Genomic DNA, 20,626 nt, shown 5'->3' on the forward strand with positions numbered 1-20,626 from the left:
GTATTTTTAACCCTGACCAAGTGAAAGAATCAGAAATAAAACTGACACTTGGGATGAAATCTAATGATTAAAGCACATTGACTGGTTCAATCTCTGTCAAACCAGTTTCCGTCGTTTATGAGAATACGACTTAGTTTGACATGGTGAAGCCGAACATCCTGATGGACACAGTTCTACTTTCATGTGTTTTGCTACTTTAAAACACCCCTCAGTTCTTGTCATCGTTGTGTGATGTGCTCACCATTCAGCAGTTGCAACACTCGCATAACAGAGCAGCACCTGACCACAGGCCCATTCATTTATCCCTACTGGTTTCCCATTGATGCCTCTCCTTATGACTGAGGCCCAAAGGAATCTCCACCCAGGGGACCTTTCAACAACAAACGCAGCCAGCTACGACAGCAAGCTGCTTCTCTGAATGAACAACAATGTCATTCCAGCAGTGTGCGAGTGTGTGGCTGTACTGTAAGTGTGTGTGCGTGTAGTGAAACACCACTGGCTAGTAGCAGCAGAGTGATCTTGTGACCAAAGCCCCTTAATGACGGTGAGGAGCTGTGAGCACACTCAACTTTTCTGCGTTCCCCTGATAAGTCCGTAAGGTGGTAACTGTATCCTTTGACTCGAAGGCTGAGCAACCGAAGTCTCAGGGGCTGAACGCCAGCGTAACCACGTCCATTTAACAGTTTTAAAGTACTTGTACTTGTGTATTTCCATTTTCTGTAACTTTATACTTGTCTTGATTACTTTTTAATGCCCTGCATTTCATTGATAACTTAAGTTACTTTGCAAACTCAGATTATTCATAACAAAATATGATGGTTTTCTAAATGATGATAATTATCACAGATTGAGCTCAGGCTTACCTTTATCAAGTTTATTAAATATATCACGTAGTATAATTATTATAAATGGGCCATTCTGCAGATCTCAAGTACATTTAAATGCTAATACTTTTGTACTTTCATGTAAGTAACATTTTCTCTGCATGACTTGACATGCTTTTACACTATTATTTCGATTTTTACGCAAGTAAAATATCTGAGTATTCTTCCGGCAGGTCACAGACACAAGTCTGCTATTTAGTGCATTTAAATAAAATAGTGCTATTGTGGATTACTTTCATTGTTTTATTACTGTTTACTATTTATTACTTGTTTCTTATTTTACTACTGTCTTTTGCTGCTGTATTCTGCTGCAATTTCCCTACTGCGGGACTAATAAAGGACTATCTTATCCTATCTTATATATATTTACTGCAACTGAGTAAAGTGAACGTTTTACAAAAGGTTCAAATAAAGCTAAACATCTTCGACTTGATGATTTCTGTCCCTGAGTGAATGTCCGCTGACTTTCTGAGCCCAACAGTGTCTGTAACCACATGACCAGCCTGCACAACTATCTGATGGAGACTATTTTACTCAACTACCTTCATAACGAGATAGCTGACTAAGTCTGCCGCTGAATTGGCTGAGAAACCTGATATGCCATATCACTGTAGCGGCTAGCAGCTGCTATGGCTCTGTCTGCATTGATTACTTTAATTTACACTATTGTAATTATTGTATGTGCTAATAATTTGATATCTAGTTAAAACAGTAAAGGAACTTATTAGACCAGTAGTAATTTCAGACTCCAGACAATCTGATAGTATTTAGTACCAGCAGTTGATTATTGTACCTGTTTTGTTTTACTCGTGAAATAATAGTAGAATTATAAATTCAGTATAAAATATACCTTTAATTCCTGGTGTTTGCTTGTCAACGACTGTTTAGCGTTGTCTTTGTCAGAACTGTGAGTCAAACCGTACGAGCTCCCTGTGTCCTAATGACGCTCAAAGCAGTTAATCACGATTCCTTTTAAGCTTTTAGTCTCGAGAGGAAACAATTTCAACAGTTCTCATGCTGCATAAAGTCTCATTGACAGGTGCGTGAGATATAGAAATATTGACAAAGAACTCTTTCTTTTGAGTGATATAACTCGTAGGTTTTCCCCAGAATTCGTCACAGCCTCTGCAAAGCGGCAGCTGCACTTCCTCTTCACAGTAAATGACTGGATATGGGTAATTTGTTCCCATATTTATTTATTTATCTGGTTTTATCTGTACTACGTGCAGACAAGGAAATATAGACACTTATAAACACAAACATACAGATACACACACATTCCACTAATGTCTCCAGCTAATACAGCCCAAGACACAAAATGATGTTATCTTATTGCATGTGTGTTCAGAATAAATGTTTCTGTATATGCAGAAGCTTTAAATAGTCACCAAGTCAACCGCATCAGGGTAAAGTTTTTGTCCATGTCAATGGAAAAATGGGTCAGAATGGCTGGAAACTTTCTCTGGAGGTAGATTTAGAAGAAAGGCTGTCCAATGGGTTCCCATCACCCTAACATTGCACTATATTTGTCAGTGGTCAAATATTTGGAAAAATAGGGGGAGAGCAAGACAGGGAAGGGGGGCAATGATGAGTGTCCACAACAGATACTGACCCCTCATACTCCCACCCAAACTCTCCAAGCCTTACGTGCCTATTTATAGGGGAAATTGCGCTATGGAAAAATATGACAAAGCTACATTCCATAAATAAGCTGGGAATGGTGGAAAAGAGCTCAGTCTCTGTAGGCTGAAGTGGAGGTTCTCAGGCTTGGTTTTGGTTTCCAGGAGAATGGATGGATAGATGGATAGATGGATGGAGGGCTGGGAGACAATTCAATATGATAATTTATTGTATTTCAGTGAAATTATATGATGAACTCATGTCGAAATATCACTGTACATAATTAGGTCATCTAAATTGATAATTAAAAGTACTTACAATATTTCTCTGTAAGTCTGATTATTTTGCACTAAAGCTGTTAAATAAATGACAAAATCCTGAAACAAAATTAATTGACCTGAAGTCGAGTTCACATTTTATACTTTTAATTTACACGTGGTGGGATTTTTAAAGGCTGATACAAATAGTTTTAGTCATGCTTGCAGCGTGTCTCCAGACTAAAATATCAAACAAACATAACATGGATCTAATTGTGTCATTCATAGTCCCAAGAGGATGTTGCCTATTGAGTTTGGGGTTCACCTGACTTTCACTGTGGAACAGCAGGTAACCAGCAGTTTACATTTTACAAACTATTAACGGGTTACCTCAGTAATTTTTAAAATTCTGACAACCCTGTGGAGTAGCGCTCTATATGTGCGCCGTCGGCCTTTTACAGATGTTGTTCTAATGCACACAACTTTCAGTCCCTTCAGTCACTTTTTCCTCAGTGAGATTACGCACTTCCTGGTACCTGAGTCATCTGCTGCTTTGCTGTTAGGGGAAACAAAATAATCCCCTGTTTGTGTGCGTGTGTGTGTGTGTGTGTGCATGTGTGTGTGTGTGTGTGTGTGTGTGCGTGTGTGTGTGTGTGTGTGTGTGTGTGTGTGCGTGTGCGTGTGTGCATCTTAACATCACTCAATTACAAATGCAAACTAAAACTGCAATTCACAGGTCTAACGATGTAACTATTATTCCTGGAAATGTTTTTGAAATCGCACACAAGAATCTTTTAATGACTACAGCCTTTCAGTTTTTGACCCAAAAAACATGCTTCCTTAATGGATGAAATTGAAAGTGAATTGACCCCCTGATCCCGATGTGTGCAGTGTGTCTGTGTGCTGGACTACCCAGCATGCATTCAGCCTCAGCCCAGCTAGACAGCCCCAGATGTCAGGCAGCAGTGGTGGCTTAGGACCCCAGACGACTGGTCCTCACAAGGACACACTCTCCCTGTGGCCCGCTGCCAAGTTCCAGGCTCCAGAGGGTCCAGAGGGTCCAGAGGGTCCAGAGGGTCAGCCTCCCCACTTTACCTCCAGTCCCCCTCATAAAACCCACTGCCATAACAGCAGCTAAGGAGCTATGAATAAACAGTCTGTCATTGTCTGGTCGTATATTTATGGAAGATAGAAGCTGCATTTTTCCTGTCGCCTGTGTGGTATTTTGTCTTTGTGGGAAACTATAAAGTATGCATTCATCTTGTGGGACTTCAAGACAAACCGATTTGGAGTGGAGCTACTGTGCGAGGCGTGTGTGTGTGTGTGTGTGTGTGTGTGTGTGTGTGTGTGTGTGTGTGTGTGTGTGTGTGTGTGTGTTTGTGCATGTGTGTCTGTCAGTCCACCCTTTTGATCCAAACTAAAATATCAAGACGAAAAATCAGAGGCTCACAAAGTGATTATGATTCATGCTGAGCGGGACATGAACGTGGAAATCCATCCAATAGTTGCAGAGACGTTTCCCCTCTAAACAAATTGGTGTCAACCAACGACGGCGCTAGAGGAAATGTTTCTGGAAAAGGTTGTGCCAATCAACGAAGTAGATTTACTGATACATCTCAAAATAAGGGAACGCTTTGACGCTGAAGGGGAGACAGGGGATCAACAAAGCTATGACAATTCAGCCCGTGAACATGAATGAACCTCTTGGTAGTCTTTAGGATTCATCATCTGTAACCATGAGTGTCTGTACCAAATATTGTACCAATTCATGCTGAAGATGAGAATATATCTAACAGGATATGTGAGACATTTGACCTGCTGGTGGAGCTAGAAGTAACGTCAGGGCATCATCAAGGGGAGTGGGACTCGTCCTCCGGGCACCATGAATTATGTGTACAAACTTCAATAGATATGTTACTTTGGAACAAAGCAATCATTCAACCAACTTTGATATTGCCATCACTGGAGCTACGGCACTAGCACAGCAAGATATTTGCTCAATACATGTCAATAGTTAAATATGTGCCTGATGATTTCCATCGAAAATATACAAAATAGTATAGCAGAGAATGGTGGTTGCCATGAACTCGATGCTGTTACTCGTGTGTCTTTAGTGCGTGCGAGCACATGGCTGCTTGAGTGTGATATCACAGATGTCCTCCACCTCTTATTAGTTTTCTCACATGAAGGCCGGAGGTCTGGCCTTGTTTTGTGTCAGGATGGTAAAGTTATGTTGACACACATTGGCTGTTCCTTGGTTAACTCATGCTAGGTGGGGTGGACATTAAAACTAGAACAGTTTTATAATATATTCAGTTAAATACTACATCCCTGCAGAAGATATTTAATTGAGTCATTACAAAGTTCGCGTGGTGCTGAGCGTACGTCAGAGATTCATTGATGAAGCTTTTCATTTCATGATGTGGAGGTCCGTGTTGTTGGATTACTTTGTATCCTACAGTTTCCTTTGTTGTGCATTGAAAGAGTGAATAATGTTTGATTAGTTTCTCACGTATCATTGAAATATTGATATAGCTGTTATATACATTTATTCTGTGGTCTCAACCACATTTTATAGTATTGTCTCAGTTGTCATGCTCTCGGTTTGATACTTCAGTTTTGTGAGAACACGTGGGTGTGTATAAGGGGAGGTCATAAACATAAATATTTGTTGTTGTGATAATTGTAATAAATAAACATAATTGTATGTATTTTGTTAGAATCGTTTATATTTAAATGGAAGAGGTTGAAAGCTCAGGATAAAGCTAGTAAGTAATCTTGTTTTCAAAGGATTTGACATTTTGGTAAAATACACGTGTTTGCTTTCTTGCGGAGAGGTAAATGAGACGCTCGCTGCGACCGTCATGTCATAGCATAAAGACAGGAAACGGAAAAACAGCTAGCCTGACTAGTGAAAAGATCTGCCCATAGTACCTCTAAAGCTCACTAGTTAACACATCACATCTCGTTGGTTTATTTCCTGGAGTCTTGCCAACACCATGGGGTTACGTGGGAGCCAGCAAAGAACATTTAAATACACATCCCATAAAACCACTATAAAGTTCTCTTCACACTTTGCCTATTTTTTGCAGAATAAACAAACAATATATAAGATGTTAACTTGTGATGTTCAGGTAGATTTTGTCCTCTTTGGACGGAGCCAAAACTATCTGTTTCCCCCTGTTTCCAGTTTTTGTGCTAAGTTAAGCTAACAGGCTGCTGATGGTGGCTTTATGTTTATTGTACACACGTGAAAGTGGAATAGATCTTCTCATTTAATTACGCAGGAACAATATATACTGTACTAGCCAAAATGTAAAACTTTTCATTTAAATGACAAGAAACAAATACAACAGACTGCAATAATAATCTATACAACGATATATTGAAACAAAGTTGCTGAAAACTAATCTTTTATATATATATATATATATATATATATATATATATATATATATATATATATATATATATATATATATATATATATATATATATATATATGTGTGTATATTGGTCAGTTCATACTTTCCAGATTTAACGGCACAACATTCTTTGCCTAGAAACCTAAATTTGGAAGCTTTGCTTATAAACCTGCCATGAGTGTAATAGAAGCCATTAAAGACAAGGAAGTGAGCATTGATCTGTTTCACTGTACTGTGCTTTGCTGGCTACTCCATTTCCCTCTTCCTCTCTGGGCTGTAATTGCTTGCTCATAGACTTCTGAGGCCTGATTGCTTTAACCGACTGAGGCTTCATTTGTGTTTTCAACCCAACACACAGTCACCAAGCAGCATGCTCAAGATGACACTGACATCTTAATAGAAATGCTGAGAAAATAACACTTGAATCTGGCCTGCTGTTTGTGGACGTTTTGCAGACAGTAATAGTGGATGTTTACATTATTAATATCTCTTTTTATCCTGCCAGCCTGTAACATGAGTACATTTCTTAAAAGCATCAATTCTGCATCTAATGATCACAACATCCCCACATACATTCAGACTCCCAGCCTCTGCACACTGCACACCAGTGCGTCAGTGCGTTGTGAGGAAGCAGAAAGCTGCAGTGCAATAAAACACTCTTGGTGATCAGTCCCCTCAGTCTGTACTTGCCTGCAGCAAAGCAGCCAACATTAGCTGAAACAGCATGTGAGCACTGACTCAGTGTACCTGTGTTCTCACACACACGTTCATTCGTCCACGCACACACACACACGCTCGGGCCGATGTCCTCCATTATTTACACCGAGGTGCATCTGCATGCAAACGGCCCATTCCGAGACAATCTGATCACACAGCAGAGGCTTCGCCCAGTCTGTTCCTTCGCTCGGTGAGAATATCGCCGGGGCGGAATGGAAACTTCATTTTGCAGGGGCTAATATTAGCCTGGGCCTCTGGAAAATTCCTTTTAAATGATCACAAGCTGAGAAAAAGGCAGAGAATTTGTTTAGCGTTTTACTTGACAGTACTCTCTGCATACACGGCAGTTTGTTTCTTTTCTTTTTTTCCAGTTGGTGCAGCTCACAGGAGGATCCTGGGAACAGATGTAGAGGAAGGGAGGGCTAAGGGGACTCATATGAAGATATTTAGACTTGTTTGACTGTCTGTCTCTCTGGCTGTTTGAGTTTCTGCTGGCAGCGTTAACACTTGAACTACCATTGTCCTGCCTCTATCTGCCCTATCGCATCCCTGGTCATTGACCCGATACAATGAGCAGATCACTTTATGTCACCTGCTCCGTGAGTCATCTGGACTATCAAACTGCTGTCATACACACAACAGCCTCGTGTTATGACAGCCGAAACATTATCTATTCAACAATATGAAATACAATGAATATAGCATTCATTCTGGATACTTGATGTTAAAATGGGTGGAAATAGCCTTGTGTGTCCCTGCCTGTTTGTTCATTTGTACCTCCATCACTGCCACCCATATTCAACCCCCTTTATAATTACATGACCCTAACTTCATTACCTGTGTTTGTGTGTGTTTTGCTAGGAAAATCCCACCTGGCCATAGTTCAGAGGGTGAACAATGAGGGCGAGGGAGACCCTTTCTACGAGGTTCTGGGTATTGTCACCCTGGAGGACGTTATTGAAGAAATCATCAAGTCAGAGATCCTGGACGAGACTGACTTGTACAGTAGGTTCCCCTCTTGAAGCACATAGCCCCTTCGACTGTTGAGCCTCGAGGCCGGTCACAGCAAGAGCACCAGTCTGAAATCCTTGATCTGTTAGAAACTGATCCAAGCCCAGCAGTTGGGCTCTATTTGATGAATAGTTTTACACTGGGACCATGAATATAAAGTCCAACTCAATGTGGGTCTAACTCATGCAGCTAATTTATCTAAATGTATATTTTTTATAACTTTCGAATAATTGACAAATTGACAAACGTCATGGTGCAGTAATTCATGAATAAATGTGGAGATGTATTTTTATTTGAACTAAATGTAATCTGTAATCAGAATGGTGCGTACATTGACTGCCTATTTAAGTTAGAGTGGAATATAAAAGCTGCACTAATCAATATATTCATATTGATACAAAATCAAATGGCTACATGTAATGTGAAAGGTGTCGTTCACAGCGGTGAACCCACGGATGATTGTCACATGACCATGTACCCTCTCTGCTCTCTGCTCAGTGTTAGTTGTCATCAACACCGATTCCAGATGCAGCTTTTTTCACGGCGTACGCTTTGATAAAACAACTGCACTCCAATCTCAGAAGCCATTGACTATTAACAAGTAACCAAGTTACACTACATAGGATTTTTAAAACTCTAATATAAAGCTAAATCATCACAATACCAGCACTAATGTGTTTCACCGTCTGTTTCATCAAAGCCTGCCTGAACATGAACTCGTAGCACCAAACAGCCGTCAGACACATTTAGTGACTCGCTTGTGAACATAGTGGAGAATTTAGCAAATCAATATTGCCGTTGCTCCATGCTTCATGTTTTCTGAAGGTAGAAGAAAGTGATTGCTAACACATTAGCCATCACAATTTACTACATATGATTTTCTTCTTTTTTAACTTTACAACTTGTTCTCTTGGAAAACATAAATAAAATTAAAGCTCATTTAAATTGTCCTTTGTTAACATTGAACTGTCAGACTTTAACATCCATTGGAGTTGTGCTTGTGTCCATCTAACAACATTATCTCTTTGTGTGGCTCTGGTCTGCTCTCCAACAACTCCTATACAACTCCTAAAATATCATGCTCTTTAGCAACTAAATCTTCACCAGCCAGCATCTTTGTCTGTCTGCCATTCAGGGAAAACAGCTTCCTGCTCTGTCTGAAAACAACGATGATGAGAGCGCTGAGACTGAACCAAAAGAGGGAAGTTGCAACAAGAAAAACAAAGAAATTAGCTGAAAAAATGGCAGGAGCTGAAGGGAGCTTTGGGTTTATCACTTTTAGGTGATCCCTTCCACATGACATGTAGAGAATAGTTTATCGACAATTATTGATTATAGCACTTCAAAAAACTGTCCTGGTCCTAGCTCAGACATGTGAAATCTGTCAGTGTTTACAGAATATTACTCCAACGAGAACTGCTTTATGTTTTTCCCCCAAAAGATTCTTATATTTGCGTTGTTTACCGATACCTTCAACAAAATACAACTTTTTAGAGTACTCGACAATAGATATTTTGTTCAGTCACTATTTGCTTTACTTAAAAATGTCATAAAGGTTTCATCCCTGTCAGACAGTAAAACCTGTTTCATGTTTCATGAGCCAAACCCACGAGCTGGTTACACCGCTACAGTATCAGTAAAGGCCTGCAGACATGCAGTACGTGCCAGTCTATTTGTTGTCCTAATACATATGGCTTTAAGTAATGTCAAGAATGTGGTAAGCTAACAATGTAGCCCCCTATAGCTCTCTTTTAGTTCTGAGAAGAACACCACAGCTACATTTCGGGAAAAAGCAATAAGCTTTGGGTAACTCCAGTTTAGTCACCCTACGACCCGGGAGGAGTTGCTCACCGTCTGTGGAGCGGTGCGGACCGACCTGTTGTTGTTGCACAAAAAGTTTTAGTTTGTCTCTTACGCTCTACTTCTCATCCTCCCTCCTCAGCTGACAACAAGTCGAAGAAGAAAATAACCCATCGGGAAAGGAAGCAGGATTTCTCGGCCTTCAAACCTAACGACAATGAAATGAAGGTTAAAATATCACCTCAGCTTCTGCTGGCTACCCTGCGTTTCCTAGCAACAGGCAAGTGGGCTGCGTTGCTGCTTGTCTTCCCCCAGTGTGCCCTCACCCCTTCACTGTGGGGAAAGTGTGTGTGTGTGTGTGTGTGTGTGTGTGTGTGTGTAAGAGAGCTGTTTGTGTGTGGATGTGCCCATATGGGCTTTGGGGTTCGGGCAAAGGGGTGCAGGGAGGCGTGAGTATGTGTGTAGAATGAGTATCTGTTGTTTGTGTGTGTGAGGGAATGAGTTGTGTGAGGACTCACAACGAGTGTGTCTGTGTGTGTGTGTGCAAAGAGGTGGAAGGCCTCTCGGGAGCACGGCACGGGATGTCTGTGCAGACTGCGCACAGACATCCAAAAAAAGGCAGGCGTCTATTTGCTTGCGTGTCATGCACTGAAGGTTACATGTTGAGATCTTAGCTCACAGCTTTAAAAACACCACCCTGTTTGCTTACACGCGTTCCTCAGTGACATCACATCCAGCATTTTTGGCCTATGATCGGGGTTCTCACAGAAGTTGACATACTTAGTGTAAAATGTGAAAAATGTCACCCGCTTTCCCTTGGGAAGTGGATTTCCGAACAGGCTGCTGGATATCCTAGCACTACGCCAGCAGCAGGAGCAGCAGCAGTCGACGATGTCTCATTGCAGTTGGATTTGCTTCAGAACTTTGACCTAGCAGCTAAGCGTTGATTAAGTTCCTCTAAAGACTATTAGGGAGTTTAGTTCCTGGTGGTGGAGCCAGCAGCCAGCTGACACATATCACCGCCGCGCAGATGAAGGAGCTGATTGGCCCCTTGAAGGCAGACCACTCACAATTTAGACACGATGTTTAAAAGTTATAAATTATGTCGTGTTAGTTCGCTCAAGTATATGTAGGAAAAAAACAACACCCACTAGCTTTAATAAGGGAAAGCTGAACACATAAAAACACTGATTAGAACAAACCTTCAAGAAGAGCAACATAGGAGGATCATATCGGAAACTCGGATAACGATCGGGAAAACTACAATATAAAGAAACGTTTTGGGCCTCGTGCAAGAACATTTTTGTTTTCTAAATCAAAACCCTTCTGAGGTCTCTAAGTCAGATTCATCAAACTATCAAGAACTCGTAAATTGCTTGTTAAATTTCCTATCAAATGTAACGAAATCATCTGATTTCAGCGTAATTGCCCCTTAAAATTGCCGGAGTATCAGGACACTTGCTCAAGAATAAAAGGAAAAATTTCACACCGCACGAGCTTCAAGGCTTGCTGTGGGCAATCAGCAGACAGAAACGTGACAGATTTAGCAGTATCTCAGATGGTATCCGGGGACCTGACACAGAAAATATCAATAGTAGGCGACAGCCGCCAGCAACGTGCCATTAGAGCAGGAACAGAAGTAAAGCATGAACAGTGGTCAGTGACTTACATGGGGTCATGACGCAGAAACCAGATGGGAGGATATCAGCCTGTTCAGCTGCGTTGTAGCACTGTCCAGTGCAACAACCAACTCCAGCCCACAAGCTGCCAAAACATGCTCATAAGATCAAAAAATACAAAAAGGAAAAATTGAACTACCTTGATCAAACCCCACACTTTTTCCATCGTGATGTTGATGATATATACTAATTTCATTGATGTTTGATTTTGTTTAATTTGTCGATGATTTATACTAAACAAAATATACATTTTGCATAGGTTTCATTCTGTTCGTCACAATTTTATTTACTTTTTAAGATCTACTCGATGTCTGTGACATACTTATAGTCATTCAGATGAAGGCATTATATTGTCTTTATCCTGTTGAGGGAGTAAGGGAGGGATTACAAAAAATATAATTATTTATTGTGTAAAAATAATATTATCAGCCAATATATTACTGACTTTTTTAAACTCTGAAATATTGCTACAGCTATCAGCCCTACACGTTTGTGTTTGGCTATAACTGAAGTTCCTCACAGTCTTTTTCTGCTTCCCTCCGGTTGTTCAGAGGTCGAGCCGTTTGGAGCGGTGCAGATGTCAGAAAAGATTCTGCTGCGCTTGCTGAAACACCCACATGTCATCCAGGAGCTGAAATACGATGAGAAGAACAAGCGGGCGGCAGAGCACTACCTCTTCCACAGGAACAAGCCCGTGGATTATTTCATCCTCATACTGCAGGTGTGTGGGCGCAACGAGGTACCAAGTCCAAAATGTCCAGCATGGTACCCACTGCTCGCCTCCCGCGCTAGAAACGATGTACAGCACAAAGTTAATGTATGTCACTTCCTGTAGAACAATATACAGTCATGAGGATAATAATACAAGTATCTGTACCCTAACCAAAGTACACTATATGTTGCACTGAACAGATTCAGGACAGGGACATGCTGCTGTGAGTACTACAGTACAATCTATTGTTTTCCTTGTTCCCACAGTTGTTCACAGTATAGCCATCCATCTAACAGGGCTGTACTGCAGGTTTTGTTCCCACAGGGGCCTTGCATCCGAAAAAGGTATGCATTGTATGAGTGTACTGCAGGGCAGGGTTTGATTAAAGCAAGCAGCGATACCGTAGATAAACCGCTCATTAACAATACAGATGTCTGGTTCACTGTAACACTTCAAAATATACTAAGAGGTGGTGAGGAAAAGTATGAATACTAACTGTAGTGTCAGTTTCAATTAGAAAACACCACATATGGAAAGTGAAATCTATGTAGTTGGTTATAAATTCACCAGGTTTCATGCTACTTCTTTATTGTACTACTATATACCATCCCTATTTTAATCTTCGTGCCACTTTGTTTGCAGACAGCTAAAATAAATCTTGCAATAGAGTTACAATTATTTTTTCAAAAGCAAATCAAAACAAGTGCTGTTGACCTTTGTGTTGCCTTACAGTCTAAAAACTGGTCTAAATGTCGACTCTATCTCTGAATATTTTGCCAGTGCTAATGTAGATGAGTTTTCCTCGTTGGTATCATGTCTTTAAAAAGGCTTACGGTTAAGGGAAGTCACAAATCACTGGCACTAAATTAGAGTTGAAAGTCATTTTCCACAGTAATAATAAAAACAAATATTAATAACATTAACATACTTTGTATAATACCCCTATAAGTCAATTTGTGTAATAGCCCTGGGTCAAGTGAGGTGTAGAGACAAGCGTGGGGTCACTGCCCTTAAGATGTACAGATTTTCTACAAGTCGTAAAAAGGAAAAGAAAGAGGGAGGGCAGGGTGAATAAATATATCTGAGCAGGAAAAGTGGCAGATTTTGAATATTGTGAAAGTGTAACTGCAAAGCTGTAGCGGAAATCCTCGATAGGAAGGGTTATTAACTCAACCTAGCACTAATGCTCAATACTGAAAATCTGCTATTGAGAGTTAAACATGAAATAGGTGTAATACCAAATGTATAGTGTAAAAGGATGGATACTAAATAAAATGCACATCGCATAGTGTATTTGACTCTTTGTTCTTTGTCGTCTCTGGATCTGTCTGTCGCAGGGGAAAGTGGAGGTGGAGGCAGGAAAAGAGGGGATGAAGTTTGAAGCGGGACCGTTCTCCTTCTATGGGATGTTGGCTTTGACAGCCTCGCCAGGTAAGATATGTGACCAACGCACCTCAGTTTGTCCAAAATGAAATCAAGTTTTAATAGAAAAATAATGTCGCTTTGTTTGCAGGTCTTTTTTTCTTTTATAAAGAAGTAAGCCGGTCTTATTGGGTTCTATTGGAGCTTATGTCGGATAAAAATACAGTGAAATAGAGCTGATCTTTCATTACTGACGGAAATGTGTCTACAGCACCAAGTACTAAAATACTGATTTGGATTCATTCTTTGCACTGACAATCTCTTATAAAACATAACTTTGCCAATTTTAGACTGTATGTTTAAAAAAAGAAGTTAAGCAAAGTGATTGTACATCTGCTTCTGTTTGTGACCTCATTTAACATGTGACAACTTTAGCATCTTCTGTTTAATTAAAATATATATATATATATATATATATATATATATATATATATATATATATATATATATATATATATATATAGTATATTTGGTACGTTGCTATTAGAAATCAACACTATATCAACACATTGTACAGAGGACAGTTAGCTCTGACATATTTCTTTGTTTTAACTTCAAGATCTACTAACATTGCGTGTTGTGAAGATGAAAAAAGCCTTTTAGCACCAATATACATCACATTTGCCTCTTCCACTGTCACATCGTCCTTTATGTCACCAATCAGTTTAGGACCATCTGCAATTAAAAGCCTCCATTTAATTTGCTGTTTATGAAGAACGAGTGTGAGACCGGCCAGGTTGTCCTGCAGTGACATCATTAGAAAGCGTCAGCTCATGAGTCCTTTCAGTTCATTCATAAACTACAGTACTAATCACAGCCTTTTTCAACTAGTCTGTTTCACATGGGCGGTGAGATCTGAGAGACACCTACTGGAGAAATAGAAGAACAACCTTCCTGTCATGTGTGCCTGCACTCTGCAGTCAGAAATCAAAGAGATAAGACACAATGTGCATTTACTTTAACTTTAACTTTATCTGCCCAGTAGCATTTTAGCTCCTGTCGTGCATAAACAACGGGTGGTTATACTAGTGTTGCTGATGCTTCGCTACCAGAATAATCCAAGTTTACTATGTTTGTGAACGCACTGATTATTTCTCAGCTTTGACAGACTCTCCTCTTTCTTTTCTTTGTCTCCTGTATCTTTCCGCAGTGCCTCTGTCCCTGTCTCGTACATTTGTGGTTAGTAGAGCTGAATCATTAGCAGGATCTCCAGGTACAGTGGCTTTTTCTCTCTATGCATACACCATCCTCATGTGTGATAGCCGACTAGTGTCAACCCATCTACTACTTACATGTACAAAATAATAATGGTCTTTTTTGCTGAAATTAAAATGTTGAACAGAAGGTAGTTTTAAAAAGTGTAACCCTGCATGCTTTGTGTAAACTGACATGAGTGTTTGGTCGTTTTGATCATCATCATCGTCTACATTAGTATATGTTTTCTTTTGTGTGACCCAAAAATAAGGTTGATGAACGCAGGTTTGTACCTGAATGCAACACGCGCTGTAAATCCATGTGTTTGTAAGTGAAAGAGAAGGAGAGGGGGAAACGGTTTCAGATCGAGACTTAACACCCTCATCCCCTGAGCCATTAGTCAAGTGGCTGAATGGTGTTGAACACTGGAGGCCCCAGAGCGAGCCCAAGCTCCGCCCCGCTCGCCCCTAACCTCTAACCCTCTGACTACATAAACAAGACCTACAGCTACAGCCCCCTGCCGGACGCCACTGAGCGCACATACAAAGACACACACGTACACATATGTTCACATGCGCAGGCACATGTCGCAGAGAGCGCACGGTCCACACGTAACTAAGGACATGCTGCCACGAACACAAACACACCCACACGTATCCGGAAATGCCATTGAACAAATAACACTATCTTCCTCCCTTTAGCAGTGAACTACAGTGCACCTCTTTCACTTGGTTTGACGCCCCGCTGAGCACACGTTTGAGTGTGTTTCTGCGTGTATGTAAATACATTATGTGTGTATCTTTGACCTGGCCCCTGCGGCCCCTAGAAAGTGGAGTACTAATCCACAAGAGTTCACATGCCAAGTCTTTGGCCCACTGCGCTTGGTCTAAACACACACACACACACACACACACACACACGCACACACTTACACACATATTCCGACATGGGATTACATACATTCCAGCAGGCGTAGTAGCATTAGCGTCGGCCAAGCCGTTTCCACTTTATTGTGTGTGATTTTCACTAGGCTTCTTTAAGAAGTGGAAAACATAATCTGTCTTTAATTAAAAAATACAAAATAAAAAAAAAAGCAGAACAAGTCTTCTATGTAGGAGCACATAGAGGGAAGCGGCATCACTGGAGACCACCGACTCAATACCTGCTGCTGTGTGAAACTCCCCTCACCTAAAGACTTACGTAGAAATGAGATTTCCATACATCACAGCAAGCATCTGTACTTGCTGGAAAAATACGACCTGGAAAAATGTCACCAAGACACAGGATCGTAAGTACTGCTGAAGCAGCTGAAGTAGTTTCAGAAAATATATCAAGTGTCTCTATGAAAACCTGATGCATGATGAACATGCATTGGATATACAGAGAACCTAACCAGACAAAATGATATGCATCAATAGCAAGGGTCATATAAACTTGGAAACGTATTCGATATTATGAATATTCGATAAGAGCAGCAGGGATGAGAAACAATACTACGTGCCCGACACCAAGAGTCTGCAAATGCACACAATGACAATGCTAACGCGCTGATGCTAAAGAATTATGTTTATTACGTTTGCCATCTTAGTTTAGAGTGTTTACATGCAAACTTTAGCTAAGAGGGTGCACCTGTACAGGAAATGTTGACTTGATGATGGATGTCGCGAGGAGAAAGGTTTGAAGATCACCAAAGTTCATTGTAGGAGAAAATGAATACCCGTGACACATTTCTTTAGAATCCATCAAGTAGTTGTGAAGACGATGATGGCAAAAACAACATATTTAAACCACATGTTGACGCTACATATGAAATCTAGGAATCACCAAAATTATAACACCTCATTGAACACAAATATCTTTATCCAATTACAATTAAAACAATTAAAATTACAACCATACGAGATGAGATTAACGCCCTTTCAGTCCTCACCTTGTTCTCAACTTACGATCAGAAATCACCACAAGCAGTTGTTCTCGCTGAGTTTCTTTAATGGATATGACATAATATGGTATGATATAAACAACAATAAGAAGAAAGAATAGATGACAGGTCAGCATGTGAAGTGTGAGCATCCCCTCCTACACAACCATAGCAGAGCGTCGACTGCGACAGACACGCGTACAGTCGACATAACACTCCCTAATGAGGCCTTCTGCAGGACCACTGGCTCGGGGTTTAAACGTATTCTCCTCTCGCATCACCTCCTTACAGAAAATAAATCTCCTCCACGGCCGTTTGGACTCAACCACTCCGACTCTCTGAACCGGAGTGATCGTATCGACGCCATCACCCCGACACTCGGCAGCAGCAACAACCAGCTCAACTCCTTCTTGCAGATCTACGTACCCGACTACTCAGTCAGAGCGCGCACAGACCTGCAGTTTATAAAGGTGAGAACTCATGAAGGCGGGAAGGAAAAGCACATTTGTGTCTGCATGCATACATACAGAGGATTCTTGCATAAGATTACGATGCAATTTATGAATAGATTCATTGTAAAGTTAAACAAGGGTATAGAAAAAAGAGAAAGCCTCACAAACAATAGAAAATGAAATAAAATTTAAAATCATTAAATAAATTAACGAAATAAAGAATACATTGATTTATAAGTCAGATTTTAAAGCACTTTAATAATTTGTATTTACACGGACACAAAAAAGGTTTGATAGAAGTATGAACAAATTAAAAGACATATTTAAATAAGTGGATGTAATAATGATGATGATGATGATGATGATGATAACTGATAATAATCTTTTAAGCACTGGTTTCACAAAACCAGAGGAATAGAAAACATGCTACATTAAGTATTTCACACATAAACCACTCTAGTATACACATAAATAAACATATGCAGAGTCCCACCAGTCCCACCAGTCCCACCAGTCCCACCAGTCCCACCAGTCCCACCAGTCCAATCAATCACAAGCCAACTATCGATCTCATCATGCCTTCGTCCTCTCTGTTACCTAGGTAACACGGCAACAGTACCAGAACGCCGTCATGGCGTCACGGATGGACAAAACACCCCAATCAACAGACAGTGAGTTCACTAAGATCGAGCTCACGCTGACGGAGCTCCACGACGGAGTGGAGACGCCCACCGTCGTCGTGGTGTCCACCACAGCCAGCAGCACCGTCACCGCCCCGGCGGTGTCCGTGTCCGTGGCCAACGAGACGTCCCACCTGCTCAACCAGCAGCAGAACTGTGTGGGCCTCAGCAAGAGCAACCACAGCGCCCACAACGAGGGACCCATCTAGCCACCGCCGAGCCCGGTGGAGACCCAGACCCTCCACCCTGTCTCGTGGACACACGCGGAGAGGTGGCGTAGACGGAGATGAGGGAAACGTGGGGAAGCGGAGGCGAGTGGTGAGGGTTCGGCTCCAACCAGTAGCCCCCAGTCAGCCAGTGAGACCCTTTCATGGAGGGGCAGCGGGGAAGACGGGTGCTGCGTCACCCTGAGCGCCCCCACCTGAGCGTCGTCTGAATCCCTGCTCTACTACACCCTCTCACAGAGGGTGCACTTGGACAGTGCCTGTGACTGAGCTTCTGTTTAGGGAGAATCCGACACTTTCATAGCGGTGACTTGGACTAGAGGACAACGGAGTGCATGCAAACCCTGTCCCTTTCTCACACACACACACATACACACACACACATACACACACACACACACGCACACACACAGAGTATTTTCTTCTCAGGCCAGAGACTTTGGTCCCCCCTTCTTACACTGGACACAGACTGTTTTTGCCCCCACCCCCACCCTCTCCTCTCACACACACACACACACTCACATATTCAAACACACATTTTCACACGCACACAAATGCAACTCCCCCACCCGTGCATCTTTCAGGGAAGCTCAGTCGAATGTTGATCCCATCAACGAGGACTCAAACCCAAACAAGCAGAACGGTTGGTCAAAGACTGCACCAAAAACCGCTTTGGAAGAAACGTTAAACCACGAACCAAGAATGTTTTCCTGTATTTATTTATTTTATAATATTGTATGTATATATGTAGGCGTGGCGACATGATATGACATGAACTGGCATACGAGCATGCACAAGCATGTACACAAAGGTGTGCGTGGGGCACGTGTGTCATATCAAAAAAGGACATGCTACATATATGGAGACGAACATCCGTTCATGTATATGAGGAGGTGAGGGTCTTTTACAGATACAGTATGTATATTACAGATCTTGTTATTTTTACTATTATCCTAAATCAGGCTTATGGTACACTATCTTTTTCACCTTAAAAAAAATCACACTATTGCCTTTTAAGAGAAATCATATAATTAATTATTTTAACAAAGTGCAATGAACAGCAATTTATTTAAGAGATGATTATGAATTATAAAAAAATCACTGTACTATAAATTGTCAGATATATTTGTATGTATGTATATGTACATTTGTTTTTTGAATAATGCTAAACTGCAGCCATCCACAAGCAAAATTGTCCTTAGTCAGTCGCTCCTTCTCTTTGTCTCTTTCATGTTTTTGCATCATTTGACCTCAAACAAAATGTCTTGATGTTGCCTAGACTTTAAGTGCCATCCATACCTATGCATGTGGAGGTTGTGTGTCTTATTTTTTTGCCAATTTTACGGATAGTCAAACTTGATAATTGCACAGTATTAATGACCTCATCTAACATGTTGAGCATCATCAACGTCACAAAAAGTAACCTCGACATTAAACATGTCCATGAATGATCCACAGCTATGCCTTTCCACTGTTTATGTGTGAACTTGTTTTTGTTTGTTTGTTTTTATTTTGCATTTGTGGTACATGTGTGTGTCCACAAAACATTGCCCAACGGTTCAGTTCATAAACACCTTTTGTTTTTAAAGTAGGGAGCAGAAAGAGACTAGACTTTATCTGTTTTACCTCCCCACACATTGCAGATTATAATCCATGTTTAATCATTTTTGAGTTAATTCAGTTCAAAATCAAAGATATTCTTCACAAATGCTGGCTGCTATCAAATATATATATATATATATATATATATATATATATATATATATATATATATATATATATATATATATATATATTACTTAGAAACACTGTACCCGTATATGTTTAGTTCTTTAACAATTTGGGAATTGAATTGCGTTCTTGCAGAGTTAGACAAGAAGACACGAGGGCAGTGGTCTCCGTCTCCTCATCTAACTCTCGCCAAGAAGGTAAATAAGTGAAAATGTCAAACTATTCCTTGAAGTCTATATCTTCTATTTCATGAGGGGATTTTTTTGTGTTAGTACCTTCTTGCCCTTATTGTTTTACCTCATAAAGACAGGAATGAGTTTTACGATATGTGTGCTTGAGATTTGTCCTAAAGCTACATAAGTCATAGTGTAGAATACTACTGTTTACTCCATATCTGTAGAGGTGTTGATTTTTAACTCTTTAACTAAAAACTTATTGATTCCACTTCCAGGCCTGTTCATTAACATTATGTGTACTGTATACGGGCAGTTTTCTTGCCACCTTACAGGCAACAACAATGTCCTAAAGCTAAATTAATTTGATCTTCAGTTGCAGTTTGTAGCCACTGGTGGTCGCTGTGTTTCCACATGTGATCCGATGTGTGTGAAACGGCACACATGGACAAACAGCCCTTCCATCTGCTCAGCCGTGAGGGGCATCTCGGTTGTATAACCACATGTAGAGTGCGTCTGCATTGTTTGCAGCTGTTTTCGATGTTGTTTATTGTTTACTTGAAAGAGCTCCTATGCAGCGGGCCCACTCCTGCTCTGCAGGGACAATCACTCCAGAGATACAGCAATGAATGATGATCACAGTGTAAGGACATTCGTACTTTGTTTTACAGACTCAGTGCCTGACAGGAGAACAAGAAGCATGATGACAATTCAAGAGGAAGCA

General features: G+C 40.8%; 1 protein-coding gene across 3 annotated transcripts in view; it reads left to right on the forward strand.

Moving 5' to 3' along the window:
* The window catches only part of LOC137795169 (metal transporter CNNM2-like), a 33,206-nt gene extending 13,499 nt beyond the window's left edge, over window positions 1-19,707 (forward strand). The window contains exons 2-8 of one of the 3 annotated variants that reach the window (XM_068592492.1): window positions 7,765-7,908; window positions 9,857-9,994; window positions 11,945-12,114; window positions 13,443-13,536; window positions 14,678-14,740; window positions 16,934-17,112; window positions 17,696-19,707. In XM_068592492.1, coding sequence (XP_068448593.1) covers window positions 7,765-7,908; window positions 9,857-9,994; window positions 11,945-12,114; window positions 13,443-13,536; window positions 14,678-14,740; window positions 16,934-17,112; window positions 17,696-17,983 — 1,076 coding nt within the window. In that variant the 3' untranslated portion in view covers window positions 17,984-19,707. Of the gene's footprint in view, window positions 1-7,764; window positions 7,909-9,049; window positions 9,116-9,856; window positions 9,995-11,944; window positions 12,115-12,371; window positions 12,450-13,442; window positions 13,537-14,677; window positions 14,741-16,933; window positions 17,113-17,695 lie in introns of those variants that run through there. The other 2 variants (XR_011078377.1, XM_068592493.1) reach the window with 2 other exon arrangements.
* Window positions 19,708-20,626: the final 919 nt, after the last annotated feature.

This window comes from Clinocottus analis, unplaced genomic scaffold, assembly GCF_023055335.1.
Source record: "Clinocottus analis isolate CAN_PGR_092001 unplaced genomic scaffold, fCliAna1.0.p SCAF_27, whole genome shotgun sequence".
Classification (NCBI taxonomy): Eukaryota; Metazoa; Chordata; class Actinopteri; order Perciformes; family Cottidae; genus Clinocottus; species Clinocottus analis.